Source organism: Azolla caroliniana, unplaced genomic scaffold, assembly GCF_043228905.1.
Source record: "Azolla caroliniana isolate FFs.n. ecotype wild unplaced genomic scaffold, voAzoCaro1.0.p SCAF_6, whole genome shotgun sequence".
NCBI classification, from domain to species: Eukaryota; Viridiplantae; Streptophyta; class Polypodiopsida; order Salviniales; family Salviniaceae; genus Azolla; species Azolla caroliniana.
Window position 1 is genome coordinate 2,094,434 of NW_028230441.1, and position 21,080 is coordinate 2,115,513.

The following is a 21,080-nucleotide window of genomic DNA, read 5'->3' on the forward strand; positions in this document are numbered from 1 at the left end:
TACCCATAAAAACATAATGCAATAAATAGCTCTTAATAATGAAACCCTACTCCAATGTAAAGATAGAGAAATTTGGAAATAAAAGAAAAGGGGGGTTACCTTGCATTTGCAAAAACACAACTTAAAGCTTCCTTTTTAATATATTTTTCAAGGCTTTGGCTTGCCAAGTTGTGGGTTATCTTGCATTTGGCCGCCAATTTTTATTTATATTCTATTATTTACTATGCTGAGAGGTGATAGTTATGCACTTGACCAGATACGTTGCAAGAAGAAATGTCTTTGGAAAATCTCTTTTGAAACCCCCAAATCATTGCTTAAGATGACTACATAGATTGTTCTACTCCCTTAGACCTCCAACCATGTCTTTGTACACTAAATATATACAAGGTGATTGAGACATGATAAGGAAAAACATGAGAAACCCTCCCTTGAAATGCTTAGTACTTTGATTTTAGACAACTAAATACAATGCTCTATTCCATTTATGCCACACCATCTTCCTTCATCCACATTTTTGTTGTAACATGATCCTCGTGCTTTCACATGGCCTCCATGAAAATAAAAAATTACGTACATGAAAAAAGTTCAATCTCACAAATCTCATGTAGCACTCACAAACAATGTCATTGTTATCGCAACTTTGGAGGATTTTGATTATGCAAACGGTTTATGCATTTGGAGTTAATGGTGCACGTGGGTTTACATTAATGGTTAATGCTAGCAACATTCAAATAATGGGATCTTATGTTCATTAGCATGGATTTATGTTAAGAGTTTTATAGTGATGGGGGTTCTGTTAATGGTGCGGCAATGATGCATTTTGTTAACGATAGAATAATGACAAGATTATGATAATGGTATGCTCCATGCGACTTTGAAGAAAACCTTTATGTAAAGGACTCTTTAAACAGTGGTCCGTGGACATGGGAATATGATCCCATATAGATGTTCATGGGTATGCCATATGGCTATGTAAAGGATTTGCCATGACAAATGTGTATCATTAATGGTTGCACATAAAATGTAAAGATACGGATTGTTGTGAGTATGTCATTGATGTGTAAAGGATCTATATGAAAATTTGTATGATTAGGATAGCTCATGGTTGCATAAGAATGCAAAGGCCTATATGGTTGTATGCCATGGATGGTTTTAAGTGGGCCTTGAATGGGTTTATGTGCATTGTGGTGGGAAAAATCAAGCTTTTAAAAGCTCGCAAACATAAAAAACCACACCTACCACTTGCTCACCATATGAATAGACATGTATTTGAAACGAGCCGCTTGCCCATTTAGAGAATAATATGGTTTTGTACCTTAATGAAACATAAGTAATTTGTATAAACCTTCACATCTCTCCCAAATCTTCATGTATTTGAAACAAGTGGTTTGCTTGTTTAGACAATAATATGGTTTTGTACCTTCATGGAGTGAAGCATAAGCCTTCACATCTCTCCCAAATCTTCATATATTGAAATTTGACATTGCAAAAAACTATTGTTTATAGATGAATTTATCGAGGCATCACAAAACAAGTTAAATGAATCTCATAGGCATCTTCAAAACCATTGGTTCGTATATTGCATCGATTCATAACTCAAAATATTGCCTTTTGGTTTCTTTTGAATTATTAGTTGCTTCCCATGCAACTTTGGTAAGTCGATGTGATTGTTGTTTGGGAATGGTAAGAATGTATTACTCACAACATGCCTAATCTTAAGGGTAGTGATGTGGTCTCCAAAAATAGAAGCATGTATACAGTTTGTGTCATGACTTTAAGAAACTTTATTAGAAAATGTTTTTGGACATTCTCAATTCCTAAGTTGATTTAGGATACTAACATCCCGTATAAAAACATCAATGTGTTTGTGTCAATAACATATCTTGAGAACCAAACAATTATTATATCTAAGTTGAATGGAACCTCAAAGCCATTGGATTTCAAGCTTTTTACCATTTCAAGTGGTTCACCATTGTACACAATGCATAAGTTATTCTTGAATTTTAGTCTTCAAACTGTAGCTTTGATTTAAGACATTGGCAATCAAACTATTATGCATTGAACAAAAATTCGATATATTTAAAGCATTTGCTAAAAAAACCATATCATTTGTGTATAATAGAAGCATGGGAACTACATTATTAATTGTAATCTCATCAATGCCTTCTCATTGTACAAACTCATAAACAGTTTTTTCTAATTCAAGGATACATAAACTATACATAGTGTGCATCTTTACTTGGCACCAATAGCATTACATAATGTTTATTATGGAACTCTATCTCCAATACACACATGACATATATGATATCACCTTCTCATAGATGTGAAAATTATTATCATGTATTCACTTGGTAACTTGGCACTCTTAGTTCCTCCATACACACAAAATACTTTACATTCCATGCAATTTTCATCCATTTGAACTCGAAGAGTGACAAATGTGATCGATGATGTTTTTCTTTAAAACACGATTATTTGTATGCCCTCTTTCAAAATCCCTTGAGCCCATGCACTTAGTTGTGAGATGGACTAGTCATTTGGGGGGGCTGTTCACTACTCTACTCGGGCCCCATCAAATAAGGTTGGGCCCATATACAAGGTCGAGAGCATTGGATGGGCTTCCACTAAGTGGTTTAAATTGACCTTGGAATGTATTGAGCGTTCCAGCAATTAGCAAGCATGCCTCACCATGAACTAGGTGAGCCACCTTTATAAAAAGGGACTTACCCACCCTCTACTTGGTCATTGGATGGCAAACTAACCATGGTCCATCATACACCCACTAATAGTTTCTAATATTTAGCTAGAAAATTAGAACATATATAGCATTGATCAAATCACCATTAATGTACTAGATGGTATGCATTGAATATCATACACTAAAGTCCCCAATTGATTAGACTTCATATAACATGACATTGGATGTAGATGCGGCTCATGCAAATGATCAAATTGAATATTAATGCTACTTCATACGCAAACTACTTGCAAGGTCCCCACATTAGACTTCACATAACAAAGATTGGATGTACATGTGGCTCGAGCAAAATATTAATTCTACGTCATAGGTCAACAATTTGTGAGATTCTAAATTAGTTATTAACAAACTCTACCATCTCACGTTTGATAATTAGCATGTAAGGTTGGTTGTATTTGCGAGGCTGTAGATTAATTAATAACCAACCTCTACCATCTCATGTTTTTTGACTAGCCTTTTAGGTTGGGTCTACGCTTGAGTCATGGTAACAATGAGACAATGGTGTGTGGTAATGTCTAATATGCGGAGTGAAGGCCTAATTTCTAGGTTAATGGGAGTTGTGTTATGGCCCCCTCCTGCTTTTGGGATACATGTTGGTTAAGTATCATTGCATTTTCACAAAAAATACACATTAAATTTAAGAAACTCAAAATGCCACATATTAGGAATTTGACAAAGTACCGTGGGGTTTGAGCACACTTTTGTTTACAACACTAGATTATGCAATCACATATTGTCTTCTTACTCAGAATGGGCATCATGCATTCACAAGCATAACAATAACCTTGCAGGATATATTAAATTTCACTAGAGCAAATCCAATGCCATTGTAAACTATTATAAAAGATCTCAAGAGGTGTTGGAATTGGTCAGCCCAATAACCCTTTGGATTCTATGGAAACAACGATGTAGGTGAGTCTTCTCCAACCAAACCACCCATCCAACAAGGTTACTGCAAGAGATATGGAGTGAAATTGTAGCCACTTTGAAGAGCCAATATGATGGCCTTAAAGGTGGCTCCGAGGGAGTTGAAAGACAACGCATAGCCTTCATCCAACAATGGTCGTCCTCTCCCTTTCTTGAGTCAGTGGGCTTCCGCATTAGATGGAACTATCGCGTCCCTTTAGGGATTTGTACATAATCGCCTCATTTGTAAAAATATTATAACTAATGGAAGGAGTTTTTTTTGGAAAAAAAAAACTATTATAAAAGAAATTCATCATTGCAAAAGTGTGAGATATTGTTCTTAGCATTTATCTTATTGTTGACCTCTAGCTACAAACAAAACTTATCACAAGTTATGGTTGTCCATTTCTATGTTTCCAAGGAAACCTTTGTAGTTTCATGCCTTCCATTTTGCATTTTCTTCTTTTGCTACGTATGAGTTTTCTTCCATTTTAATTGGTCACTCATTTTGTTGGTAATAAAATGTGAAGTATGCACTTTCTCCACAAAAACGCATGCGCAAGTAAATAACATTATCGGTGCAACCACTTTAGGACACCTTCACAACCCTAGCAGTTTGTCATTTGTGCTATGATGCTTTTACTAATTGGCATCTTAGCGATATTAGAAACCAACGTTTTAAGTAAGATTCTCACATTTTTATATGACCAATTGTAGGTTCCACTCATTAATTTTTTCTATCAAAGGCAAACAACCTTGAGGCTCGTGCTTCTTCTTTGTCTCACGAGGCTTTTGAATCGATAAACACATCGGTTTTTAACTTCCCTCAAATAGAATGCGTCTTCACCTTAAGTTTGGAGTTTTTAATCAAGTTTACCCTCACCATGAGTAAATATTATCTTCATACTTGCAACCAGTTATTTCTCCTTAAAATTCTTTTTAGTTTCCATCATATAGAAACATTATGGATGCTATTTCTCCCATAAAATCTCCTCAACTCTCATCACGTAATATCATTCCTAACTATACATTGAGCATGACCTCTCCTGCCTTCATCCTTTTTTCTTAACATTACGAAGAACGATAACATTATAATCCTTAAATGAGGATAAACCACAACCTTACAAAGTTAACGAGGGTATCACCACTTGAACAAAGTCAATATAAGCTTTGTTTTAATCCTAGTATATGGAGGGTCGCTTGCCATGATGTGGAATCTCCTATTTTCTAAGTCATGTTGTTCATATGAGATGTAGCACTACAAGATTGTCTTATAAAACTTTTCCTCTATGTCCAAGACACAACCATGATCATTATGCCTTCTATTTGGATGTTTGCATCCTTTCTACCAACAAATGATAATCAACATTCGAGGAATTTTGGTTGAGTAGAATATTTATCATTCAGGGTTGCGATTCTCAATGCCATGCACCATACTTTGCTGTTTGTTATGTGATATAAAAGCTCGTACACAATGTGGGTATTTGCATATACTTTGTTGTTTCAACAATGTATTATTTGGATGTAGTTATTTGCAAGCATTATGTTGTTTTGTCAATAGATTATATTATAGGTGAGAAACCTCAAATTGAGCTAAAAACCTACCAAAAATGTTGACATGTACAATTAGAAAACATAAATGTTGCCTCCAATCATTCATGATAGATATGACAAAACATAAAGAGATCGTACGAGGGAAGACCTAAATAAACTCTATACATTGGAACATGGTTTTCCACAATTATGATAATTAAGAATACTACATAGCCCAATATTGATCAATCTATGTACATTATCTAGTCGACGAGTCTCACTTATGTTGTGCTTGTTAGTGAGCATAGGCAGTCATTTACTACCTCTTAGGCCGTGAAGTTGCCTAGGCAAATCTATACTTGCATTTGGTTGATAAGAAAGTGAGAGAGTTAAAAATTGTAGCTTGGTTGGTACGGGTGTAGGGTTTTGTCCCCTGCATTTCATCGTGTTACTTCTTTATTTTAGAAACTTTGCTCTTTTCACCGGGACACATTTTGGTTTGACAGAGTTTAGAGCTTTACAAAAGTGGTTCTTTACGGTACAAAACGCAAGGGTTCTTCCAGAGTATAGACAGAGCTTAAAAAAGTGGTTCTCTGGTGTGGATAAGACACACAATTAGTTAACCTTCTCTGGAATGGAAGGCGGTAAAAGATTTGAGTATGCATAACGCCGTCGTAAAAAAACAAACAAACAAACAAGCAAGCAAGCAAGCAAAATGCAGGTGGGTACAACAAGCATTCATTAAAATCGAAGGGTATCGTGAGGTAAATTTGAAAAATAGAATGCGTGTGTGTAGTAGGGTGCGATCGGTGTTAAGGCTTGAGAAGTTAATGGCCGGGCTGATGGAGGGAGGGGTATTTCAGTAATTTTGGAAAATCTACGGCGGCGCATCTATGCATGTATGTATGTGCATATGTATGTATGCATGTATGCGTCGTGAATGCATGTACATAATCACACACATGCATGCATGCATATACATAAATACATACATGTGACAGGGCCAGACATAGCTCCTTCCCCTGCGCCTCCTCCTCCTCCTCCTTCTTCTTCCTCAGGTGTGAGCTCGAAGCTTCCATTGCTCACTCACTCTGTGTGCTGTGAGCTTTTTAACCTTCGCTCACTCTGAACCTCGCGAATTAAGAAACCATGGCTACTAAACTCTTCTTCCTCTTCTTCTTCTTCTTCTTCTTCTTCTGCTTCGCTTGTAGCTCAAGAGTTGCTTCTTCCTCCTCTTCTTCAGTTTACTTAGAAGCTCTGCGCGGCAGCTTACTCTTCTTTGAAGGCCAGCGCTCTGGTTACCTGCCAGCTTCTCAGAGAGCCACATGGAGATCGCATTCTGCTCTTCACGATGGACTCGCTCAAGGAGTAAATTCCCCTTCTTTCGTTCCTCCATTACATGCCGCCCTAGAGTAGATCAACTATATACATTTCCTCTTAATTTTTTCTGGCTATGGACATTCAAAGCTTTCTGGCCCTCCTCTCTGTTTTCCTCCTTTCCTTATTTTCTTTTATTCTACCTCTGTAGATCTGCATTTGTTTTCGAAGCTTTTGTTGGTCTTCTTCTTTTTCTTCTCGGTCTTTCTCTTTATTCAGATCTATCTGCATTTCCTCAAAATTTTGTGTGTATGAAGATACAGAGGCTATCCGTTTCTTCTATGCTAATTATTTCTTGCTCTGGAAATTCAGAAGCTCTTTTTTTATCCTTGCTATCCTTTCTCTCCTTTTGTGAAGTTTATATGCCGTTTACTCACTCTCAAGCTTTTCTGGGATTCCTCAGTTTTTATGGTGCTGGTTCTGCTTTACATTATTTCTCTGGCTATTAAAATCTTTTCTCTACTGTTTCTGGCAATGGAAGCTCGTGAACTCTTACAATCGAAAGAGTTTCCATGTCTTTTCTCTTTCTCTGATGGACTTAGTATTTATTATCTTGTTCCTAACACGTCTTCTCTTTCTTTTCTTGTTAAGTTTCCCTTGTCTTCAAACATTGCAAAACATTCTCTGTTTATGTGTAATGGTGATAATCCGAAGATTGTCATAATGTTTAATCATGGCAAATATTTTGGCAGGTTGATCTTGTTGGAGGTTATTATGATGCAGGAGATAATGTGAAGTTTGGATTGCCTATGGCATTCACTATCACCATGTTGAGCTGGAGTGTTGTAGAGTATGGACACCACATGAAGTCTGCAGGGGAGCTTCAACATGCCATCGAAGCCATTAGGTGGGGCACAGATTATCTTCTCAAAGCTCACTCTCAGCCTAATGTTCTCTGGGGAGAGGTATGATCTGTAATTTTATCATCTTTTCTAGCAAGAAATTTCATGTTTTCATTACTATTCTGCCTGGGTTTATCTTCACTAAATATTTCTAGTTTCCTTTTGAAATTCAGAGTCCTTAGGGCTTAAATAACTTTTTGTCCGGGATTGCACTGTAGTTAGTCTTTCCCACAGTTCTTGAGTAATGCTCAATTTCTTGAAGGAGCTAGGGTCTAATATTCTCCATAACTGCAATGTAGTTTCCCACTAGTTCTTGAGTAATTAATTCTCAATGACTTTAAGGAGTTCGGGTCTAATGACTGGGTATGTGTGTTAAAGTCTAGCCTGGTGTTGGTTTAGGGTCTATTGTATAGCTAAACTTATAGTGTAGAATTGGGTTTGGTAAGGCGTGTGTCCCATTTTACTCTCCTAAAGAGTCCACATCACTAATGCCCAGGGTTTTGAAAAAAATATTAGAATTGGGTTTGGTAAGGCGTGTGTCCCATTTTACTCGCCTAAAGAGTCCACATCACTAATGCCAAGCTCTCCTAAAGAATTGGGTTATGGTTTCTAGTATTTAGCATCTACGGGTTTGAAGCTTTCAATTGCTCACTGTGCATGAAGGTATTAATTTCTCTGTTTGATTTCATCAAAGGTATGGTTCTTATTTATTTGTATCAGTAATATCATATTCTGAATATTTAGGGTTTTAAAGGATTGATAGGGTTTAGAGGATTGATAGAGCTCATTCTTATGTACATAATGTATCTCGTCAGGTGGGTGATGGAGACTCAGATCATTACTGCTGGCAAAGACCCGAGGAGATGACCACTTCCCGAAGAGCGTACCGAATAGATGAAAACAACCCAGGATCTGACCTGGCAGGAGAAACCTCTGCTGCCATGGCTGCTGCCTCTATGGCCCTAAGAATGCACGATGCCGAATATGCTAATCTTCTTGTATCCCATGCTAAACAGGTAGCTTTCATAAAGTTTTTACCGTGGTATAAGTGGTATGTAGTTTGAGTTGTTGCTAACTTAGATTTTCGTTTTTCTTCTATAGCTCTTTTCTTTTGCAAACAATCATCGGGGAAGATATGACTCGAGCATCTCAGTCGCTCGCGGTTACTATGAGTCCGAGAGTGGATATAATGTGTGCATTTCCTTCTGTTGGATCTTTCGCTCTCTCTCTCTCTATTGTTATAATTAGAGTTGTTGATCACTCCTTGTGTATGGTAATTTCTAGGATGAGCTTCTATGGGCATCCATGTGGTTGTATGAAGCCACTTTAGAGAAGGATTATCTGTATTATGCTGTTGAGAATGCCCATAGCTTAGGTGGATCGAGCTGGACAATGACTGAATTTAGTTGGGACGTAAAATATGCAGGTGTACAAGTCCTTGCATCCAAGGTAATGTGGTGGTATACAGTCTTTTAGACATTAATCAGATATATTTTCTTTTGTGACATTAACACATTTGTCTTCTGATTTCTTTTGTGATAAGAATTATCTTTTGTTTCATGCAGATACTTATGCAACAAAGAAGACATTTTTCGGATGTAGAGGCTTTGCAGCTTTACAGACCACAGGCAGACTTCTTCATGTGTGCTTGTCTCCAGAAGAATTTTGGAAAGAATGTGGCAAGAACCCCGGGTAAGGCTCTCCTTATGGTTCAATGACTAATAATCTTTGATGCCTAGGATTTCCTCATAGGTCTGATACCTTTGGGGGGGGCATTTATGACTCTGATGCTTTGTGTTTTAGGTGGATTGATGTATACTAGAGCATGGAATAACATGCAATACGTGAGCAGTGCAACCTTCTTGATGACCGTGTATTCAGACTATCTTATGACCTCACGACAAGAGTTGCATTGTGCTGGGGGGAGTGTTGAACCGTCTGAACTTTTTGAGATGGCCAAGTCACAGGTAATATATGCATGATAGGTTTAGAAGACATTTGGTACCTTTTGTTAGGTTTATGATCTTAATATCAAGTAATTTATTGAATCAATACGAATCTTATGACTGTTAACTCAATCATATTCCCTTGAGTTGAGGTGGGACCTCTGCTTTATCCCATCCCATACTATACATCTATGGTTGGAGAGTTCATTCATGATTAATTTGGTTATTTATTATATCTTTGGTTTTTGCACTACTTTAGTTTGGCACTCTTTTAAGGCAAAGATTGCAATTACTAATTTTCCTCTAAAGAAGAAACTCATGGTGGACTCTTTGTTTATTGTAAAGGTGGATTACATCTTGGGTAACAATCCAAGAGGTACAAGCTACATTGTAGGGGTAGGAAGCAATTATCCTCAGCGTATTCACCATCGTGCTGCATCGATCGTGTCGTACAAGGTCGACCAAACCTTTGTTGAATGCAGGGAAGGCTATCGAGCATGGTATACGGCTCATGCTAGTGATCCTAACATACATGTTGGTGCATTGGTGGGAGGACCTGATGAGAATGATAACTATGCTGATGACCGAGAAAACTTTGAACAAAGTGAACCTGCAACTTATAATAACGGACCGATTGTTGGGGTGCTTGCTAGGATGTATGGTGGAAGTATGAGAACACATGATGTGCCTGATCGCTATGACAGTAGCCTTGTTTCAGGTGAGTTCCTTGGCCCATTTCAAAATCATTTTTTAGAAAAAGATCAAATGTAGCACACAAACTCTCTAGGATTGCCAATGGTTTTGCAGAAAAAGCATATATCTAGAATGAAATAGAAGGTACTCTTTTTGCAGTTGCAGATCATACTTTGGCATCAACGGAGGTGGAACATGCAAGCACCTCCTCCTATATTTCGAAACTGTACATAACTCAAGAGAGAACAAACTCCTGGACTGACAAAGGGAAGACATTGTACAGATACAAGGTTGAGCTGAAGAACGGCACGCCGCATACACTTCTCCGTTTGCAGCTTCTTTTGAGCAACCTCAAAGGTCCGTTGTGGGGGCTAACCAAAGAAGGAGAAGAAGAAGAACATGGAGTTCACTACACTTTCCCACCGTGGCTGGACTCTCTGTCTTCTGGTGACATCCTCACCTTTGTGTACATTCATTCAAATCCTGAAGCAGCCAAGATCACAGTAACTGCTGCTGCTTTTATCTGATTTTCCTACAAAACATCCCGTTCTGGGTAGTTCCATGGAAACTGGCCAGTACGGGTGGTTTTTAAGAAACTGCCAGTTTTGAGTTGTTATTGGAAACAGCCCATTTTGGTTGGTTTTTGGATTGGAAAATGTATATTGAATGTGTAGAAAAAAAAGAGCCTTTAGGAAGCTCCAAGCTCTGTTCTGTTGAGGTGGAGGTCCCAACCCAAATACATCTAAAAAAGGAAGGGGGCCCCCTTCTTTTAACAGAAAGAAAGCTGTTGTGTAGCTTTGCTCAGGTTTCTTGTGGAGATTTTTGAATCATCCCAGAGACCTTGATTGCTATTCCTATTTATTTGTTATATTTTGGTAAGGTTTAATATTATCGATCGTCTTCTAGCCACTTCGGGGTCCACAAACTCATGTGTCGGTTTCACTTTGTGCACAATATTGGGCTTTTGAAGAGGCTTGATTGATGATATTGTCTGCATTGCAGCTTTAATAGAGCTCTTTTTTATCTGCATTGTCTTCACTTTTCCTGGAAGTACAAATTTGAAAACAAAGTGACATAGTCACAGTGCTACAAAAAAGAGTGATCGTGACCCACAATGGTGTTAGGAGACAATGCTACTTATTGGGTCCACTTTGTTATTGGGTCCACCACAAAGTGGACGACACTTGTTGTCATGCTCATCCCTCTCTGTTTATTACTCAAATGTACTCATGTTATTTTCTGCATCCACTTTACTTAACTTGGCCGCAAGGGTTGTTCCTTTCACTCTACGACAAAGATAATCACATAATTTCTTTCTCTGGTTTTCGGTGCCTATAGTTCTCTCACAAATTGTTGGCCTCATTTATTTCTGTTCTCTCTCTCTCTCTCTACTAAACAATAAAAATGGTAAAATGAAGCACATGTGTTCTTTCTAATGACATTTTGTGAAAAGGTATTTTATGAGGCTTTGTGAGTGTGAGATTTAGTTCACACTGGATTTAGAGAGTGCCCCAAGACTACATTCTAATGCTGTCATAAAGGTTGCATAGCGATTATACAATAGCATGTTGAATGTTGCCTTGATTATGAAGTGGCTTATCCATGAAAACATGCCTGCTCTAGGAAATCTGCTCTGCTTATGCAGAAACTAGCTTTGTGTGGATCCTTGTTTGATGGTCACAATTTCTTCTTAATGGTTGTTTGAGAGCATTTGGTTGCTATGCTACGAGAGATTGATATCCGCAAATATTAATCTTTGCTTTAAATTGAAAGGAACCCACATATCTTGTTAGATATTTGCCATCTCAAATTTGTCTTTCACCTATTAGGGAGATATTTCCGCTTAACAACCATTTGATATGCTATTCCCATATTCATATGCACTTTTGTAATAACTCTTTGACATATGATCACCTCGGCAATGTCTCCATATTTCCTAATAAAAGAGACAAACTTTGTTGTTATAAATATAAGACTTGGCTCCCTAGAGCCGTTTTTCTTGGGTGATGAGAGCTTAGTGGGAGGCAATTCTTCCTTCAGCATAGAATCATAACACATGAAAATCCAAAGTAGTTCACAAGCGTGGACCATCATAACACACGAAAATCCAAAGTAGTTCACAAGAGTGGACAATCATAACACACGAAAATTCAAAGTTGCTCACAAGTGGGGGAGTAATTTCTACCTCGAGAAGTTGTGAAGATGAATAATGATGCATTATATATAGGGCTTTTCTCATCCTTAGGAATAGAATCATAACACATGACCATCCAAAGTTGCTCACAAGAATCGGGGTATGTAGAATTTCTATCATCGGGAGTCGTGAAGTTGAATGATGTATTATATAGGGCCTTATCGGAATTTTCTCCTTCCCATCTACAATGTGCCAAGAGTTAAAAACTAGAAAATGATTGAATCTATGTATAGAAGTCAAAAAAAGGATGAGGTTGCAACACTATTCAAATAGGAGTAATGATATAAGACCATTTACAAAAGCCACTATGCCGAATGGCATAGATTAGTGTTTGCATACTATAGAGGACGACTAATAAGACACCTATTGTAAGCAAGAAAAAAACATTTTAATATTTTGATAGGACATTTTGGATCATATATGACCCTTGGGTATCCAATGACCATGTACAATAGGCATATGATTCAAATGATAGCCCCTTTCAATATCAACATCAATTATCATGATTTGGAGCGAGCATTGCTTTCATAGAAGCTTAAAAATAAGAGAGTCATGTAAAAACTCCCCCTAGCATTGCTTGTCATGATCTTGAACATCATATATATATATATTCTTGGGTAGACGAATCATCTAAATGGAACAATACTGTCATTAGTCAACATCCAAAATCTTCTCCAACTTGGCTTACTGTCTCTTTTTCTTAGCTTTTTCATTAAGTTGATTAATAGTTCAAAGAGTATAATTTTAATAGCAACAAGGGTATGCACTACTTTGATCTTCCTAAAAAATTGGGGTGATCCAAGGCATCGAGTTTTCTGTCAAGATCACATCACACACTATTCGTCAATGACAAGCGAAATGCAATGCTATGCAAATGGGTTGGTAGGTAGGCAAGGTAGGTGAGGAGAAGGGGGGGGGGGAGGTATTTAAATCTTCATGGAATGTTCTATTTATTGCTTAAATAAAGACACACACACACATACCTCACATGAAGATTTTTTGCAAATATGTAAACAAAACATTAATGCATTCCCTCAAGCATTTGTTGGGACGAAGATTACATCCATGTAAAAGTCAAAGAAGCGGACGGAAAAAAGAACGATTTTTAAAACTATATTTGTCGGAAGGTCGTGTTCCTTTTACGAACGGGGGCGTCGAAAAAAGCATCGAGAGTCTCGGAATTCGTTTTGGTTTGAAGTCTTATGTTATGAAGAAGAGTCGGGGATGATATATGGTTTAAAATCTCGTGGAGCTCTCGGGAGCCGGAAGACTTCTTTTACACTGTGGGTGAGACATATGCTAACCATGGGGTGGGGACGGAAGAGTGTGTTGATGGGCCCCACCGAGTAGGGCAAGTTGCTAGGTTAACAAAACTCATGAATCATGGGCTATGCAAATCTGGGCACCAGAATCCCGACAAATGGCCGGCCGGACGGTTTCCTACCTTTGGGCCGAACCAGATCGGCCAAAGGTAGAAAGCCGGCTGGCCATTTCTGTGGACAGAGGGCACGCCATGCCTAAAGTCTTTCCCATGAAATTTAACTCACACTTGGGTCGGGGGTCCTATTCATATGTTTTTTTTTGGCCTGCCATAAAGCCCTAAAAGTAATGGTTGTAACGATTAATTAGCGAGGATTAAGCCAGTCCTAATAACTAGTCTAAACAAAAACAGGCTAATCAGTAAGCTTAATCAGTATGATTAATTAATCAACTTTATCATCCCCTATCATTAAGCCTAATCCGCTTCCTAATCTTCATTTTTAAGAAACAAATTATTGGATTCAATATGTTGTTCCTGCATTTGGCCAAGGAGAAGAGGATAGAGGAAAGAAGAAACAATGGAGCCTATATTCTTTTGAGAGCATCTGTCTATCTGGCGATGGCGCGCTTCCTACAAATTCCTTCTCCTTTTTCATTCTAATCGCTATCATCTTCATTAGCAGGAGCAGCATCATTATTAGACATATTCAACGTCTCAATCAAATAATCAAGTCAATTTCCTGACCTAGCTAAATCATGTGGATATGGCTACGAGCTTTTACAACTTTATTTTCATCATCATCAACAGTAACCTCTGCTTAACCTATACTCAGAGCTGGTTTACTGTGCTAGAACTCAAAGATTCATCGGCTCACATGATCAGAAAGTACTGTGTTGTATTACCGCAGTGCATCTTCTTCAAGATAAATGCTCCACCGAAAGTTCAAAAGTAAGAGCTTTATGTTTTTTCTTTTCTTCCTCTATTTACCCCGCCCTACAAGACAGCTTTACACCCAGTAAAGTTTCATTGTTCTATTAAGTGACCTAACCTCTCTGCTTATCTTTTCTTTTGTTCTTTCTGGATCTTTTCCATCCTTTTACGCACAATTTCCTGCTTACTTTTCTCCAGTAATAAGAACATCGCAGCACTACAGACACTTCGCTGTCTTGTCTGAAAGGTTCGAGGGAATCAATGGTTACAATTTGTTCAAAATGGGTTCAGGAGTTGTACTCAGAAATGCGATTTTCTCTCTTCAAAGAACCTTTTGATATCTTGTGATCAGAAATCAAGATCAATTAATGAGAGGGATCACTTTATCTTCTGAGCATTGATGCGAAACGGAAAGAGAAAAAGGAACAGTTTCTCTTCTGATCAGAAGCAAACTCCAGTTGTGTGTAAAAGATAAAAGGGGGAAATAGAGAAAAGAAGACAGAAAAACATGAAACCTCTTTTTCTTCTCTTCTATGCTACATCTTAAATTGTTTGAAGAAGAAGATCCAGCTACGATCTTAAGTCGTTTATTTTTATCTTTGGAATTCGAAACCTTAGGAGTAATCACACTTGTCTCTCATTACAATCGGCTGTGCTTGTATTTAAATATCAGGAGGCTTCTTTAGCGCTGACTCGCGTTTCAATGACGAGGAAGGAATTTACGGGAAATTCACTCATCATCTACCAACACTAAAGCCTAACCTTAACGCTAACTTAATTTATTTAGAGCCCTGCAGATATATTCATTTTCAGTTTGTTGTCATTTAACCTCTTCTTCTTCTTCCACAAGGATTATCATTAGCTCAGCAAAAGTCATTGATTCAATCCAGTACTATGCTTCTTCTGCTTAGCTGCTTTATGAAAGATTGTGTTTTTTCCTGCCAATAACTCGTAGCTGAGCCTGCGCAGAGAGTACTATCATTAACATATAAAGCTTTAACGCTGTTTGTTTGTCTGAGCAGTAAATGTATTACCTCTATACAACTATATACTTCATAGCGCAGCTTTCCATGGCCGAGTTTCTAGAACACATCTAAGCTTTACATAGACCATTCGCATGATATCAATTTAGTTTGTATAATTCATCCCGCTTACAATAACGCGATAGTATTATTATCATTATGGGGAAGGTTCACGAGCTGCCTCCCAGGAATCTGACAAGCCAGTTAATCTCGCGGGTGATGTCAAACCCTAATTCTACTGCTCGCCTCGGAACAACACGGAGTTCCACCATTACCAGGAGATGGAGGTGTAGGTGTAGGTTTCGTCAATTCCCCGTGATCTTTGGTTGTCTCTTCATCTTCATATCTGTCATCACTCCTCTCGTCTTCTTAGCAGCAACGCAGTCTGGTCGACTGTTCTTCAAACCCAGTAAGTTCTACAGTATAAGACTTGGTTACGTTTTTCCATTAATCTATATAAAGAAACATCTTATTTTCTGGGGGGGCTGAACTAGACTTTGACCATCGGCGAAGATCCAGCAGCAGCTATATTGTTGTAAGCTTCCTTCTCTCTCTCTCTCACTCACACACACACACATCCCTCCCTCCCTCCCTCTCTCTCTCTCGTTCATTGAGACTCCCTTCATTCGCACTTCGCAGCTTACTTATTTCTTTTTAATCACCAGTAATGACCATTTTTCTTTGATTAATACTTCAATATTTACCTCTAAAATGTTGACAGGGTCGACCGGATACAACATTTGATCAGATCGAAAGGATATTTCCTAAAGAGGTAATATTTGGAATCAAGTAGTTTTTCAGGATAAAAAAGTGAAGTAAATGCTTAATGTGATGTTATGGAAAACGGAATCCGTGTGTTAATGGAAGTTATGCAGGTAATCGGTGCTATTATGGCTAACATTGACGATTCTGGGCCACTTAACTTAAGTAAAGCTCGTAGAAAAGATTTATCAGTTTCTTGGGTTTTTAATGATGATTCAGAGATAACCGCAGGTTCTTTACAGGTAAAATATTGCCGGGTTCAAACTTTTAAGATTCACCTGCTCTATGCATTGTTTTCTTATTTAAATATATCAGAATTCGGCGATGGATGAAATATTTTCTTCCTTTTCTAGGGCAACGATTCAGTGATCATAAGAAAGGGTCAATCACGATCAGTTAAAGATATGGAAACTATGAAGTTAAATGACCATGTCGGTAAAGAAACATTAGGTGGGATGTATTTGTCATGTATTTTTCCTTAACGCATGAATATCTACTCAGATAGTTATCGATGTGAACACTTCAATTCATAATGCAGAAACTGTGCTACAAACAAACAATCTCACATTATCTCCTGCTCAAAATGCAAGACTTGTAAGCTTTCGACATTCTCTCTACTTGTAACATTGTTTTAAAAGAAACCTGGCCGTATTCAAGTTTCATTCTTGATATTTAATGAGCGAGAAGGCATCTTGATATTACGCAGAACATGCGAATTCAAAGAAAAGTGAAGAGGTTGAAACAACTCTCCAGGAAGAATACAGATTGGTCAGCGGAGAGAATAGAGAAGGTCGTGTTGGAGAGAGCAAAGAATATTGGTAGTAGTAATGTGTTAAACAAGTATAGCATTTGGAGGAAAGAAAACGATGAGAACTCGGATTCTTTTGTGAGGCTAATGCGAGATCAATTGATTATGGCAAAGGTATATGCAAGTATAGCTCAGTCTCAGAACCGACGACAATTATTCCATGACCTCCGGATGAGGATAAGAGAGAGCCAGTCCACGCTTGGGGAAGCCAGCATCGACTCAGAGTTGCCACACAGGTTTTTCTACTTTCTTGACTCTGTTTAAATTTCATTGAGTTGGAACAGTGCCGGCTGATCATCACAATCCATGAGAAGAAAAGTATTTATTTTTAGTTTGGAGATGCCACGTTGCAATTGGACAAAAAGGGTATCTTATAAGAGCATTTGCAGGTTTGATCCTGCGTTTCACTAATATAATCCATATATAAACAGTGAGATGTCACTTGGTTTTGGAATCGGAATACTGATAACTGAGGAAGATCATTTGGCTTCGGCCAATTCAAATTCTTTGCCAGAAAAATAGATTTCTCTGTTGGATAAAGAATGAACGAGAGTTTGGGGTAATTTCTATAATTCAACCTTTATTTAAGCTGAGGTCTGTTTAGGAGTAGGTTAAAAAAAAGGGGTCTGGACGGTTACATATGAAAGGCAATTAATTTCAAATGCAATCTCATCCAACTTGGAATTGAGTTTATCTCTAAATCTGTTTTGGAAGTCTACTATAGAATATGGATCACTGCCTAATACACCTTAATAATTAGGCTACCTCTGCGTAGTGAAATATTGAGAATGCTGCGTGTTTAAATAGATGATTTTGAATGACTACTATATTCTCACCTATTAACTGCTACAGTGCCTCGGAGAAGATAAAATTAATGGGGCAGATACTCTCCACAGCAAGAGAGGAATTATATGACTGTCCGAGCATTGCAAAGAAACTTAGAGCTATGTTGCAATTATCAGAAGGTCAAGCTCGAGTACTGAAGAAGCAAACCACATTTTTGAGCCAGCTTGCTGCCAAAACACTTCCCAAAGACATACATTGTTTGTCCATGAGGCTTACCATAGATTATTACAAGCTATCGGAAGAAAAAAGACAGTTTCCAAGTCAAGAAAAGCTGGAGGACACAAGTCTTTTCCATTATGCATTGTTCTCAGACAACGTGCTAGCAGCATCTGTGGTTGTGAACTCAACAATCCATAATGCAAAGGTAAGGTGTATTTCACAATAATGAAATAGATTTTCTAGTTCATCATGTACTTAATATTTTGATATCTGCTAGTAGTTGTTTGTATATCACGTAATGATCCTGAGTCCTATTTGTAAATTCTATAGACAGGACACTAATGTAACTAATTGTAATGCACTAATCGTTCTACTTTGTAGATAGGACTATATTTTTAACACATACTACTGATAATTGCACTTAAATAAGTTCTGGTTTGTATGTACTAAATTATCAGGAACCCAAGAAGCATGTGTTCCATCTTGTCACTGATAAGCTCAACTATCCAGCCATAAAAATGTGGTTTCTAGCAAATCCACCTGGAAATGCAGTTATCGATGTGCAAAACATTGACGATTTTACATGGCTCAATTCCTCCTATTGTCCTGTGCTGAGGCAGCTGGAGTCAGCTGCAATGAAAGAGTATTACTTCAAAGCAGACCATCCAACCACCATAGCTGCCGAATCTTCCAATTTGAAGTATCGCAATCCGAAATATCTATCTATGCTGAATCATCTCCGGTTTTACCTTCCCGAAGTTTACCCAAAACTGGACAAAATCCTTTTCTTAGATGATGACATTGTTGTACAGAAAGATCTAACTCCTCTCTGGTCCGTGAATCTGCAAGGGAAAGTGAATGGCGCTGTAGAGACATGTGGCCGGAGTTTCCATCGTTTCGACAAATATCTTAATTTCTCGAATCCTCACATTAAGAGCAACTTCAGTCCTCATTCTTGTGGATGGGCGTATGGGATGAATATGTTTGATTTGGAGCAATGGAAGAAGAAGGATATCACAGGCATCTACCATAACTGGCAAAACATGGTAAGCTCCTAAACTGCCTTTCTGGTATCTAATATTTATCTGAAAAAACAGTAATATTGTTGCTATCCAAGGTCTAAAAATATGAATATGCTAACCCGGTGGTTGTATTTCCTTCGTTTTAATTCATGCTCCTTAGAGAATAACTTATCGATGACATATAGCATGCCTAAATTCTTAGTATTAGAAGACCTATATCTGGCATTATACATCAATTTATTTATGTTTGTTCAAAAATGTTCCAATTATACCACCATTCTAACACCTATAACTATCAATCTACCTTATCTACATGCTCTAAGAACCTCTTTCCTTATCTATACTCAATGCATTTGAATATGCAACCGACGTGGTCATAATGTTTTTTAATATTTCTAAGAAACGTTTTTGTTACTCTAATCCTAACTTTTCCTTTGATCAGAATGAAGACCGTACTCTATGGAAGTTAGGGACTTTGCCGCCTGGTCTCATCACATTTTACGGGTTGACACATCCTTTAGAGAAATCTTGGCACGTTTTGGGCTTAGGTTATAACCCAAGTGTTGATAGAGGTGAGATAGAAGGTGCTGCTGTTATACATTACAATGGGAACATGAAACCCTGGTTAGAGATTGGGATGACCAAGTATAGGCACTATTGGACAAGGTATGTAAATTATGGTAGTAGTTACTTGCAACAGTATTGTAATGTTAAGTAGTGAGATTGGTTAAGATATTCTATAAATCAAATTCAGGGAATAGCATTCTTTAACAATCAGAGCAACCAAAAAAATGTATGTACACATTCTTGTTCAACGGTCAAGATTGTCTGGATCTTGGTCACCACCATAGCCCAATACCATGTAAAGCTTTTCGTCAAATTGCCTTTTGAGTTTCCACATCCATGACCGGTTCCCTCCCCCCAAAAACATTTATTTGAGATTATGCAAGAATAATGATCTCATTACTTCCAAGAATACAGAGAAAAAGGGAGAGTAAGTCATGAAAACGATGAATTTTGTTTGAGAATAACGAAATGCATGATAATGTCATGTGTTTTGCGTACTACTTTGACAGCGATGATATGTCTGTTTGTAAACGTTTACTTCTTTTGAGGATTGAATATTTGGAATAAAAAAGGATCACGCACTCTTTGTACAAGCTAATACAAAATGCAATTCTCAAGATTTGCTTCCAAGTAAAAGATGGGTGGCCTCCTTGCTTGTGAAGAAAGACAGGCATGGTAAAATTCTTGGGATGTAAAAATAACACCCGGAATGCATCATGATAGTGTCCATGGGTTCTTCTTTATAAAAGCAAACCATGCCCATGGCACCCAAAGAATGGCATGAAGTGTGAGTGAGTTGGGTGCACCATCATACATCCACTTTCAAGGACACAAAAAGCTATTTGTAGTTGCTTCAAATTTTTTATAGAGCAAATAATGTCTATCCGTTGGGATATTAAAGGAAACATGATGATGTCAGATGAGGTAATAAAATCATCACGAGAAGTTCACATTGATGCACATCAACCGATATTTTTCACGTAACTTTACCTTGTTGACCTGAATTATGTAGAAATAGATTTAAAACATGAGAATCATAAGTGATTCTCCAAATGAGAGGAATTCTAATTGATAAATAATTAAATCATCAACTCCACTATTTATATGTGAAAGGTCACAAAAGGCTTGTTCAGTAAATTAATATTGTAAGGCATCCTTGAAAAAGAGGGATTCTCATCAATTATGTAATCCTATTCTCGTACAATGTAAGTCATATATTGTTTATGTGGTTCCCAAATTGTGTTATGGTACTTTAATTGTTATTTGTTTGCAATGCAAGATTTACATTTTGAAGCACAATCTTTTGATTTGCAACATTTAAGGTTATGGGTTCCAAATGGAGACGTTGTCAAATCCAATTGACAATTTTTAACCTTGAGAAATAAAGCCTTTTACAAGGGCGAACATTAAAAATAAAGCCTTTCCACAGCATTGACAATTAATAAAGCCTT

General features: G+C 37.6%; 2 protein-coding genes across 3 annotated transcripts; both read left to right on the forward strand.

Annotated features, from left to right (window-relative positions):
• Positions 1-6,314: 6,314 nt before the first annotated feature.
• On the forward strand, positions 6,315-10,969 carry LOC147862506 (endoglucanase 11-like). The gene is made up of 9 exons (XM_087320869.1): positions 6,315-6,568; positions 7,270-7,482; positions 8,235-8,435; positions 8,521-8,610; positions 8,704-8,868; positions 8,985-9,111; positions 9,223-9,386; positions 9,711-10,083; positions 10,218-10,969. The coding sequence occupies exons 1-9, from the start codon at positions 6,350-6,352 to the stop codon at positions 10,583-10,585; spliced, it is 1,920 nt and encodes a 639-aa protein (XP_087176995.1). The 5' UTR covers positions 6,315-6,349; the 3' UTR covers positions 10,586-10,969.
• Positions 10,970-14,092: 3,123 nt separating this feature from the next.
• LOC147862507 (polygalacturonate 4-alpha-galacturonosyltransferase-like) lies at positions 14,093-19,964 on the forward strand. Of its 2 annotated transcripts, none has more exons than XM_087320745.1 (11): positions 14,093-14,461; positions 14,642-15,874; positions 15,960-16,000; positions 16,187-16,237; positions 16,341-16,469; positions 16,581-16,677; positions 16,766-16,821; positions 16,934-17,271; positions 17,888-18,245; positions 18,499-19,086; positions 19,505-19,964. In XM_087320745.1, the coding sequence occupies exons 2-11, from the start codon at positions 15,625-15,627 to the stop codon at positions 19,778-19,780; spliced, it is 2,184 nt and encodes a 727-aa protein (XP_087176871.1). In that variant the 5' UTR covers positions 14,093-14,461; positions 14,642-15,624; the 3' UTR covers positions 19,781-19,964. The 2 variants fall into 2 exon arrangements, with proteins under 2 accessions (XP_087176871.1, XP_087176872.1); XM_087320746.1 differs by having other exon boundaries at positions 15,960-15,997.
• The last annotated feature ends 1,116 nt before the right edge of the window (positions 19,965-21,080 follow it).